The sequence below is a fragment of the Alosa pseudoharengus genome, unplaced genomic scaffold, assembly GCF_046254945.1.
Source record: "Alosa pseudoharengus isolate Yale_2024_CS ecotype anadromous, Long Island Sound unplaced genomic scaffold, YU_APseudo_1.1 YU_APseudo_1.1_scf_2, whole genome shotgun sequence".
Lineage (NCBI taxonomy): Eukaryota > Metazoa > Chordata > Actinopteri > Clupeiformes > Clupeidae > Alosa > Alosa pseudoharengus.
The window spans coordinates 27023730-27035926 of NW_027468663.1; the positions used below are offsets into that span (position 1 = coordinate 27023730).

A 12197-nucleotide genomic window follows, 5' to 3' on the forward strand; every position below is an offset into this window, starting at 1 on the left:
CTGTGAGGGGCTGAATTTTATAAACAAGTACAAGGGATTAGAATCACAGACAGTAATGTTAAAGGAAACCGTCACCAGTTACCTAGAATCCTCAATCACACTGTCTGTGTTTGGCATGTATGTTTGTGTGTTTCATGTTTTTTGAGGCTTCTTTTAGCTTTCCATGGATAAAGGGGATTACAATTTGGATGTATTATGATGACCTAGTTAATAATCTTAATGTCGCTCACTCTCTCTTTCCCTCCCACTTTCAACCACTCTGTCCTTCATGTGGTCTAGGAGTTTACCTGAACCTCTGATGACCTATGGTTTATATAAAGAGTTCATCATACCTGCCAGTAAGTAATGTATAATGCTTATGTGGTTTGACCCAGTCTTGTATGATATCGTATGCCCAAGTGGTAGCATTCAAAAGGTTGGGTATTAATTACTAATGACATTGAACATCCCCTGGTATAGTACTAGATGCTATTGAGCACCATATTTCACCAGGTTTTCACCTACATCTGCTCTTAGAAATGCATAATAAATTCAGTTTATTAATGGGAATTGTAGGGATTTATATATTTTATAAGTATAAGTATATACTGTATACTCTTTTGATCCCGTGAGGGAAATTAGGTCTCTGCATTTATCCCAATCTGTGAATTAGTGAAACACACTCAGCACAAAGTGAACACACAGTGAGGTGAAGCACACACTAATCCCGGCGCAGTGAGCTGCCTGCAACAACAGCGGCGCTCTGGGAGCAGTGAAGGGTTAGGTGCCTTGCTCAAGGGCACTTCAGCCGTGCCTACTGGTCAGGGTTCGAACTCCGGTCACAAGTCCGAAGCGCTAACCAGTAGGCCACGGCTGCCCCATTTTAGGGCTGCAGCAATCATCTTGTCATCTATTGTGGTAATCGAAGAATTGGTTTGAGTAAAAAATATATATTATTCTTATTCCAGAAGCTTATTCCAGCTTCTTAAAGTATTACTTAGTGCTCTATAATGGTACATTTAATGTCTTTGAGGTGTGCATAAAAGAAGACATTTGAGGACATAATATTGGGCTTATGGAAAAGACCAATAAACATGTTTTTCACAACTGTTAGACATTTTCAATATTTTGTTGACCAAATAATGAATTATGAAAATAGTTGTTAGTTGTCGTTGAATATATTTTCTTTTGTGTCAAATGATCTATCTTATGAAAAATAATAATTAATGTTATCATCGTTACATAGTATGCATATTTAAAGATAACTGATAATGTATGAATAAAATAAGGTGTCTATGTATGGGTACATTGGAAGAGCTTTGAGTCTGAGATTGTGTAAATTATGAAATATTGATGTAGTGTTAGATATTTGGAACAATGGCCATTCTTAGAATAGTGATGTTTATTTACATAGACTAGCAGAACTGAATCCCAGCCATATCTCTGTACCCCAATAGAGAGCTTTTAATGGCAGTTGGACTGAAGCCTGCGTATGTATATCAGCAGCATGCAGTGCTGTTATGATGAAAGATGGAAAAACTGGATTTGCAATTAATATTTGGCTGGGCATGTCAGCAGATATAAGCAGTTTTTGGGTCGGTTTCAGCTGCTGTCACTCCTGCTGTAAGTCTGCTGCTTTGTGTGGGCGGCCAAAAGCAGATGCAAGCAGGTGGGGTGACTGGCAACCAGCTAATGAGCTTTAAACACCGTGGCCTAGGCTGGTAGGGAAGAGTTTTCTGTGAGTGTGACAGTCTGTGATAGGTGGCAATAAAAATGAGGAGGGCAATATCCATGTATTCAGTCACAATTTGAGACCCTGTTGATTTGTTTGAGTGGCACAACAGGCTACAGCGCCCATACCATGTACGGGTCCAAGTGCCTACGGGGACCCAGGTTCGAATCTGACCTGCGGTCATGTCCCGATCCCACCCCATATCTCTCTCCCACTCACTTCCTGTCTATCTTCACTGTCCTGTCGGAATAAAAGCAAAAAGCCCAAAAATATAGTTTAAGTTGGGCTTGGTCATTGTGTTGTGCATGTGCACTGCCTCACGTTCATACATATCTTATAAGTGCTCTGGAACGAGCCAAATGTACTCACATTCTAGAGCTTTTGGCCTACCTGTGATTATCAGCCCTTAAACAGTTGAATTCTACAGAGAACACGTACAGTACATAGTCATGATCTAGTCCATGATCACGTTTGTCTGTCCGGATTTCAAGCTTTGGCTACTTAGGCTCAGGCCTGCAGTCTCTCCCCGTTCTGGTGTCATGTATGTGTGCTTCTACCTCTCCTCAGAGTCGGGCAGCCCAGACGCCCGACTGCAGGCCATCCACTGTCTGGTCCATAAGCTGCCAGAGAGGAACAGACTGGTCCTGGGACTACTCATGAAGCACCTCGCAACGTGAGTAGCACTTGAAACATTCTCACTGTCTGGTTCGCCATCTTCTTCTCTTCCAGTTTAAGTTAGTCATTCACAAGGATTAAAGTTCTCCGTCGTAGGACGGATTTCCGTCAATTTGATTTTAGAAATGTCATATTTGAGATCGATGCAGATCCGATGAGAAAAAAAATAGCAGGGGTTGGGGCTGTCACCTTTGCTTTTCCTTTTTAAGGCAACTACAAATATTAGGTAAATGTTTAAGACCTAATAGTGTTCTTGAGAACTTTCTGTGTCTCAATCAGTGACCGCTCAAGAAGATAGCCTACGTCAGCCATATGTTTCGCTTTGTTTATGTTGCTACACACTTGTCTTGAGCGTTTGCTTAAACACTTATGGAGCTATAACGGTCTAAAAGTTGGATTATAGTGACACAATCGAGACAGCTGATGAGGTTGGCCAATCCGTTTAACTTTTTTGGATATGAGAAGAAGCGTAGGCTGTGTTCTTTCCGTGCATCAATGTAGACAATTTCTTACTATCGCGAACTCTTGTCAGGGGAGGTCATTAATTTTGGGTGTCACCTATGACTTGAACAGATAGCCTGCTATGCCACCCGATGTAGGCTACTATTATTGTTAGTTTTTAATCAATGCAACTAGCATTATGTGTAAAGCGACGCAATATAAACCGTAGCCTATGCAACTTATTATCCCGTCTATTATGACAACAATGTTTTTCACAATTTGCGACAGAAGGTTTTGTCTGAGCGTGTTAACATAAAATAATAATAATATTGTCATCATCGCGAACTGTCGAGTAAGGGGGTCAGTCGTGTTTGTGACGCACAGACAGCCTTGTAGCCTATTTTGGGCCTCACTTTTAACGACAGTAGGTTGTGAGTGTATGTTGACAAAAAATAATCATGCAATTAAAATAGTCAACTTAAAACGTTGCTATAAAATATTATTAATTTATAGCACAAAACCATAACCAGTAGGCCTACCAGCAGGGTTGGGTAGTAACGGATTACATGTAATCTGGATTACGTAATCAGATTACAAAAATCAAGTAACTATAATCAGCCCAGATTACAATAAAAAATTGTGTCAGATTACAGTTACATTGTTGGGGATTACCTGATTACATTTTATCATGCAAGCAATGCAACTTTTTAATGATAGCCTAGTTATCTTTTAATTCGACAAGCTTCGGGCTTGCTGGTTCGATCCCCGACCAGTAGAAAAAATGTGGGCGGGGGAAGTGGTTGAGCACTGCTCTCCCATGCCCACATCCACGGCTGTGGCCCTTGAGTAAGGCACCTAACCCCTCATTGATCCCCGAGCGCCGTTGTAGCAGACAGCTCACTGCTCTGGGTTGGTGTGTGCTTCACTAATTCGCGGATTGGAAGACCAAATTTCCCTCAAGGGATCAAGAGTATCTATACTTATTTACTAACTTATTTACTATTGGGGCAGGTCTCTCGGCACATTGCCTGATCTTTTCCTCCTAATCTTAATGTAGCCTCTTGTTTTAGTGTCACCGTTTACTTTGAGAAAGTCACCAGGTCCCCCTGGTTGAAAAACATCCCAAAGGAATAATTTTCTCACCCACACAATTGAAATGGACATGGTGTCATTCAATCTCCGGCCATGTCCCTGGGTCAAAAAATGACTTGTGATGAGTTGTGCATGTTTGGAGAATAGTGATCCATGATCACATCCATGATGACTAAGTGATCGATTTTGGGATGGGGGAAATTTCAACCACCAAAATACCACCCCCAAAGTGGAGAATAGCTATAGAAATGTATTAGTTTTGGGTGTTTTTCAGACAATGGGACCTGGTGACAAGGGCTACATTAAGATTTTTAGAGGAAAAGATCAGCTAATTCACACAGGAATGCTTTACTCAGAGCAAAGAGATTTCTTAGATGTAATGAAATAATAAACAGAAAAACTGAATGAGAATTCTTTCATCAATTCAGTGGTGGTGTCTTTTACTTAAGGGACATATTTATTGAAGTAATCTAAAAGTAATCCTAAAGTAATCAGATTACGTTACATGTTTTTGGTAATCCTGATTACGTTACTGATTACAAAAATTGCCATGTAATTTGTAGTCCGTAATGGATTACATTTCAAAGTAATCTGACCCAACCCTGCCTACCAGAACCTCGCATATTAGCGTCATGATTTGTGTGCGTCTATTTGGCAAGGCCACTAGCTGTCATGTATGCGTTGTTGCTAAAGGAAGGCAGGTGTCAAAAGTTAAAAAAGATGAGGAAATGGGAAGTCTTGCAAACTTGATTTTATAGATTTTACTTGGTGTTGAATTGCATATTAACAAGAAAAAAATCTCCCCTTTAAACACTTTTGGCCTGAAGTAATTAAATAAGAGTGTGTTAAAGCCTTTCTACAATATTGCTGCAGTAGAAAAGAACAGCAATGGCTAATCAGCAATGGTCAGCGATGGTACTAAAATATATTTTTGTTCATCAGGAAAACTCAATCTCAATCAAGAACACTCAATTCGCCTTATTCACATGGTGGCCATTGGCGGCTAAAATGAGGCTACAGGGTACACAAACTATAGGATTGTTATGTTCTATGCATTCACCTGTAGGTGGCATTAATTATATAGTAAGTGTACCCTGTAGCCTCGTTTTGGTTTAAACAATGGCCGGCGTGTGAATATGGCGAATACTCCCTTTACTTTGCTGTTTGCATGTTTTTGTACATTAAAAACAAATAGGTCGCGACCGCAAAAGGGGTGCTATCTCTATAGGTAGATATGAACAACGTATGACTTATGGCCTGAAAAAAGTTCAGTCAAACGATTTTTTTTTTTCACTTTAATCCCTGCATTCATAGGGAGTAAAAATGCTTCTGTACATTTCTCAAATCTGGGTCAAGGCCAGTGAACTTTTCAGCAAAGGGCCAGGCTCTTTGGTTTGGCAGTGGGGACGGGACCCATGCTCCTCACCCTCTATTGTCCCTGTTTAATCTGCAAATGTGAAGGACAGTCAAGTGGAGCTGTCTGTGGGGTAAAAACTTCAAAGTATACAAGTATGCCCTGGTTGTTGCACTCTCTTGTTTATTTTTTCCTGTATATTTATTTTCTTTCTTTTGTTTTATTCTCATGCCCACATATCCTATTGTTTTTGGTCTCTGTTATTTTCAGATTATAGATTTTCTGGCTTTGTCTTTTGTTTTTAAATAAATCTGATCTGGGAAGACCTCACATTTGGATCCTTGTCATTCTGGTCTTTTGAAGGGAGAGTGCATACATAAAAAGTAATTTTATAGCCAACCTCATTAGGCTCAATTATTTATTTATTGAAATAATAATAATAATTATTATTTAAATAATACATATCCTTTACTCCCCTTGACTGCCATTATCTCATATCTTACATCTCTTTTTCAAGGGACACAGCAAACAATATGGCCTGCCTTTTGCTCATCAGTACAACACAAAATGCAATACACAATTTATTATCTACTAGTACACTTGAGACTGTTTTCATCACAGTTTAAGAAAGCAAATGGGTAATGCTGTGTCGCATTAGTGTAAAATAAACACAGTGGGACTCCGTTTATTCCTCGTCAACCCTCAGATGACACTAACACTACTATCGTTCAAACGATTGAGGACATTTTCAGGAGCATTAGATAAACGGTAGGATTAGCAATAATGTAATCAGATTTACACCAATGAACTATTGATTATTACACATGTAGAAATATATATTGTATCTGACAATTCATTTTAGGCCTCTTTCTTTTTGTTTTTATTTTATTTATTAAGAAATGGGTCATTCTATGAAACAGGTGCCATTTGCATCCACACCATTTTGATGAGATGCATAAGGCACAAACTATAGCCACAAACTATATAAGTGTGTTTCTAAAGCCTAAAGCTAATAATTCAAGGGGTTCTTGTTAACATGATGTACAAGAAAATACTATTCTTAAAGAGTATCACACTATTTTTTACCATTTTTTACAAATGCATGGCCATTTCCATGTGTCTGGGTTGACCAACATGACATTTACATCTAAAATATCACCACGGAAATGTTATTTTATTATCAAACTTTTTTTTTAAATTTTCTGAATAATTATATTTTCCTGATAACATTAGATATTTATTATGACCGCCGCTAGCGAAGCGGTCATATAGGGATTGTCAAAGTTCCCCCCCCCCCCCCCCCCCCCGTCATCTACTTCCTGAAATTTTGGTCAACGATACCTGGGGCACCGAAACACCGGGGCACATGAAATTTGGTGGGTATTAGGGGTGTGAATCTCTCATGTAAAAGACGATACGATTCACATCTAGATACATGGGCACGATTCGATACAAGAAAAGATACATGTTCATAAAAACGATTCAGTACGATTCGATGCGATGCGATTCGATGCAGTTCGATGCAGTTGAAGAATGGAAAGCATTCTGAAAGATTTTTTATCATTTGCTTAAGGTGCACATTAATTTTATATTATCAATTATCATGGTCATGTCAATTAGGCAAATACAAATGTGTGAATATGATTATCTAAACTGAGGTTTGTATCATATACTATATTGAAATGAAAAAAAGAATAGTCATTTCAGCCAAACAAAGCAGCCAAATACAACATAAAAATACAGTTTTATAGACTTTAGGCCTATAGATTTTCTAGAGTTATATCTGATTGTTTTCAAGGAGCTGTAGCCTATTGTTGAGGTAAGACAATACCAAAATAAAATCAAGTCTGAGTGAATATGAGCAAAATAATAATAATTTGTAGCCTACATCGTTTTAGCAGCTAGGGTCAATTTATTCTTTAACTTTAAGCAAATCCCTTCATCAAACGTAAGGCTACTCTACAGACTATCGTTGGCGTTTAGGAATGCTATAGTAAGTGTTTAATTTCGCGCTAGATTTTGACAAACAAAAGAGTAAAAACTGTCAAACACCGACAGAGTGCGAGTTGTCACGTGCTTAAGTTGCAGTAGATGTATGGGTAATGAAGTTCTTTGACTACTTTGGGCAATGAGTGTAGCCCAAAACGAACTTCATTACCCACAAATCCGTGCCATGTGTAGTTTCAAAACAGGAAGTGGGATGAACGCGCTGCTTGCAAGGTAAATCAGAGTCTGAGCGAGCAGAAAAGGTTATGAACCGATTTGTAACAAGTAAATCGATATAACGACCGGTTCATTTCAGTTTTATTCCGATACGGGGCTTCACATATCGATGTAGCCGTATCTTACACGTTAAAAACGGATACCGATACGTATCGGTTAATCTTTACACCCCTAGTGGGTATGTAGCCCCACTAGACTTTTACGGAAAAATTTTGTTTGGTCCCCGGGGGCCACTCCCCCTCCGCGCTGGGCCCCCCGAAACCCAAAAAATGCAGTTTTTCCTAAATAACTACCTGAACCGTGGCACAGAGGATGAAGAATTTTTTATGGTATGTTGGTCTCAAGGGCCCACATCAACCTAGCCCATAATCACTCATTTGTGATTTGCACCCCCCCGGTAAAAAATGAAAATGCAATATCATTCTGCTTTAATCGCCCTTCTCTTCAGTTGAGACGTTCAGAACTGCACCAAATTTTATGTGTATGATTAACCTGACATTCTCTGGGGGTATGCCAAGTTTTGTAGAATTTCATCCATGGGGGGGTCTAAAAAATTAAGTTATGTGTACATTTAGTGACTGTACACTCATTGGCCTGTAGATAGTGGTGCACATATATACACACGCACACACACACACAGGCACGTATACCATCAGTATCGGCAATTAGAACGGCCAATACATAATTACAAATTCTGTAGGATTAAAGGAAATCATAATAATAATTCATCATAATAATAATTTGGCTGCATTTCCAGTATTGGCGTCACATAGTCGTTTGTCCACTAGATGGCGCATCGTTGCAGTGAGACGTAATTTTGTTGGAAGTTAATCTAAAGTGGGTTGGAAAGACACTATGCTTCCTACAAGGACAAGACAGTAGGCTACAGTAGTTTACCGCAGAGAACGTCTAAGGGTAGGATGATTTCTGCGTGACATGCAATTCCCATTTCCTCTTGAAGCCGAAATAAATCTGAGAATGTTTATCGGACATGCTTGTTTTTTACTGCAGGTAGGCTACGTTAATCCTATCAATAGCAGAATGTAGGTAAAATAATGTTACCATTAGCATGGTTGAGTGATGGATAAACCATAAATGCGTTTATAGGCTACCAAGCAAATTGATAACAGCAGTAATTGTATCTTTCGACTGTCATCTCATTTGCTTATGACCATAGCCTAGGCTACTAACAGGAGCTAAGTGAGTTAGCCACAATACGTTCGCTACGTGATGGTTTTTTTAATGGAAAATATATAGGCTACCTGAAAGATAACCTGTCTATGATGCATCCTAAACACGGGCTGGGACATTTCTGACATTTTATTGGTCTCAAAAAGCATCTGAGTCAACGTTCATTCCCAAACACCCACATCCTCTATTTTCAAAGGTGATTCAAGTAAGGAAGAGCATGGCTCAAAGTAAAGTAATTGAAACTACATAAATTCGTCAAAGAGAATAATTTGTGTCAACTCGCCGCAATGTAGATTTATTAACGCACCCGTGATGATCTACATCTCCATTTAAACCAGATGTTTTAGAGCGCACGTTGAGATGTATTCAGGGCAGGGCTGTACCTACACATATTTGTTGCACGTGCTACAAAAATCATTCTTTGCGATGAATGATTTAGTACCAACGTTACACCGGTCAGATACAGTTTTGCTTATGGCTATACCGTGAGACTGAGGCGCTTTTTGTTTGTTCGAAGTGCGTGTTTAGGGTGTGAGAGGGGAGTCGATGTGCTTTGATTCCAGCTTGGTAGTTGTAGTCTATGCGATTAAAAAACACGTGTGTGTGAAGTATCCAAACAATGATAACGCTTTCATTATGGCTGCTTTAGCCACAGACCTTGAGCTACTGTACAGTGGGATGGGTTCCATTTAGAAGTGTCCACTTCATTCGCCCTTTCCGTGATTCACAGCTACTTGAAATGTATTACTAATGATATGCAAAACTATTAACTTTTCGCAAAGAGGTGGCAGCTTGATACTGTAAGGTGTAAGCCATTGGTTCCAAAGGAGATTTTATTTGGGTCGCCAGCATAGCCTAGTGACAATTTGTGTTGTGTAATAGGCCTAGCATAGGGCCTACCTTATATAACTTATAGTTTGTTAACAGTCACGGTTTTGTCATAACTCTCTCTATGCATTTTTGCATTTACAATAGCTCTGAAACCGGGGGGCGAACACGTCGCAGGGGGGGGGGGATGGGGGGGCGCCAGTGCGTGGATATCTCAATCGCAAAATTAAACAATATTTCTATCGGGCGCCTACCATGGACTAGGCTGGGTGAAAATCAAAAGATTGCGTCAAAAGATTGAGCTTGGTCTGGCGAAAGCCAGACTAACCATGGACCTCATAGTTGCAAAATGCAGGGGGAACATGAATCAGCATATTATTTGCACAAACAATAACGGACAGTAGCTCTTCAACTTTGCCCGTTAAAATGTGTATGAACAGTCTCGCAACGCATTTCATGAAGGCCCTTTTGGACATGTCAGTTATTTGCACCACTGGGTAAAACGGCATTTTGTTTTAGACTACTGGTATTTAATTTGTGCATTGACAATAAAGCTGAATATCATATGAACTAGATGACTAAACGTATGCATATGTAGAAGAAGAAACATTCACAAAAATCCGTGACATGACCTCTCTTCTTGATAGCTGTTGAAAACTGCATGGAACTGACAGGGATTGTTTTGTTTAATAATAAATAAATAAATAAATACATTATGCTGCTGCCTTCTGCTTTTCCCAAATACAATGTAGCCTACAGGTGTACCTTTCATCAGTCTAGTTGCAATGGATGGACTGTGATGAACTGCCCTACTTGTGATTGTTTAGAGATTTTAAAGGTTTTATAACAATGCTGCAAATTTTTTGGCCCAGAAACAAATCTATTCACCTTTGCAGTGCCAGTAGGCTACTTTGTGTGCGGAATGTGTGCACACACACATTCCAAACAAGTATACACAAAAGTTTCAAGAGTGGGGGGTGGAGTAGAAGATGGAGACAAATTCATTAATATGATTTATTTTTGCGGTATGGATGTACAGGACTGAGCGGCGGTCATATTTTGTACCGCTATGCGGTACATCTAGTTCAGAATAAAATCATGTTCTTGGGTAAATATTTAATGTTTTTTTTTGCGTCCCCTGGTTTGACTTACCACTCCGTCACAATAACTTGTTTTGTCTGTACATAGCATACTGTTACTTGAAATGAAATTACAAAAACATTTTAAAGGTACACTGTATAGGTTTAGGTATTTTTGGCGACTGTAGAGCTCCCTCTAGAGTCACGATATATTTACATTTTACTCTGCTGTTGTAAATAGCAAATTTCTCATTTGCTTCTCGAGATTTGTCGGGCCGCCGTTCTTGAAGTTGCATGGCTGGTAGCGACTCGCAAGTTCGTTTACTATCAAATTGGCTTCGTAAAGGTGAAACTCTTGCATAGTGTAACTTTAATAATGTCTGCCTGTAGAGCAACTAAGAATTTAAACTTGAAAGTTATTTATCTACTGTTGGATTAAACTTCAAACGAAGGCTGCCAGTAGATAATGTCTCTGGCTTGTTAGAGGCCATTATGGATGCCCTGGTGAGCTATTGTCCTTGTGGAGGTTACACATCATTTGGAAGACAAAACTTGGCAGCGTGAGAAACGATGTTGGATGTCTGATTATATCTTGTGGACAGAGAAAGTGATGGTATACAGCACTTTTTACTTTGCAAATGTCAGATGGTTTAATTTATTATGGTTCACAACTAAGGTTATGTGCTAAGAGATACAAACTCATCACCGTTTTGGTCTTGGTTTGAGGACAGCAGAAGTTTACCTTCTGTGTTACTTTTCCATCCACATTCTGCCAACACCCGACCCTATCTCTGCCCCTGATTGGGTCTGACACCAGCATTCTTACCTTAACCATTCTTGCCCCCATCTGGGGGCAGCCGTGGCCTACTGGTTAGCGCTTCGGACTTGTAACTGGAGGGCTGCCGGTTCAAACCCCGAACAGTAGGCACGGCTGAAGTGCCCTTGAGCAAGGTACCTAACCCCTCACTGCTCTCCGAGCGCCGCTGTTGTTGCAGGCAGCTCACTGTGCCGGGATTAGTGTGTGCTTCACCTTACTGTGTGTTCACTGTGTGTTCACTGTGTGCTGAGTGTGTTTCACTAATTCATGGATTGGGATAAATGCAGAGACCAAATTTCCCTCACGGGATCAAAAAGAGTATATATACTTATACATTTTCCAAAATGGTCTCCCAGAGGAGCATGCCCCTGAATCGTGGCTGGTTGTACCTTTCCACGCAATGTTTTCATCTTTTTTACCCCTTTACACAGGTTTGAATCCCTGAATGATATAGACATTTCTGTGAATCTGTTGTGATTTAAATATCTGTGCATGCATGTACACAATGTATATGGTCAATGTCAGCTGTTGATTAGCTGTAAATGTTTCTTTTTCACAAGTACGAAAATATTTGCTGGTTTTCCTACACCCTATTTGTTCACACTTGATGGTAGATGTAAGCATGTCACCACCTTTTAATGTAGACGTTTATCTGACTTCTTTATTTGTAGAACAGAAATGAGGTGTGGTGATAAGCTTTTGACTAAATTGAAGGTCAGTTCATGTTTGTTTTGGTTGGGTCTCCCTGCTGTAAATGGTTTTGATTGTGATAGCTTTTGACTCACG

General features: G+C 39.6%; 1 protein-coding gene across 2 annotated transcripts in view; it reads left to right on the forward strand.

Annotated features, from left to right (window-relative positions):
* LOC143134185 (rho GTPase-activating protein 10-like) overlaps nucleotides 1–12197 on the forward strand; it is a 72972-nt gene that overhangs the window by 33552 nt on the left and 27223 nt on the right. For both annotated transcript variants that reach the window (XM_076294358.1, XM_076294359.1), the window contains 2 exons: nucleotides 280–338; nucleotides 2279–2384. In XM_076294358.1, coding sequence (XP_076150473.1) covers nucleotides 280–338; nucleotides 2279–2384 — 165 coding nt within the window. The remainder of the gene's footprint in view (nucleotides 1–279; nucleotides 339–2278; nucleotides 2385–12197) is intronic.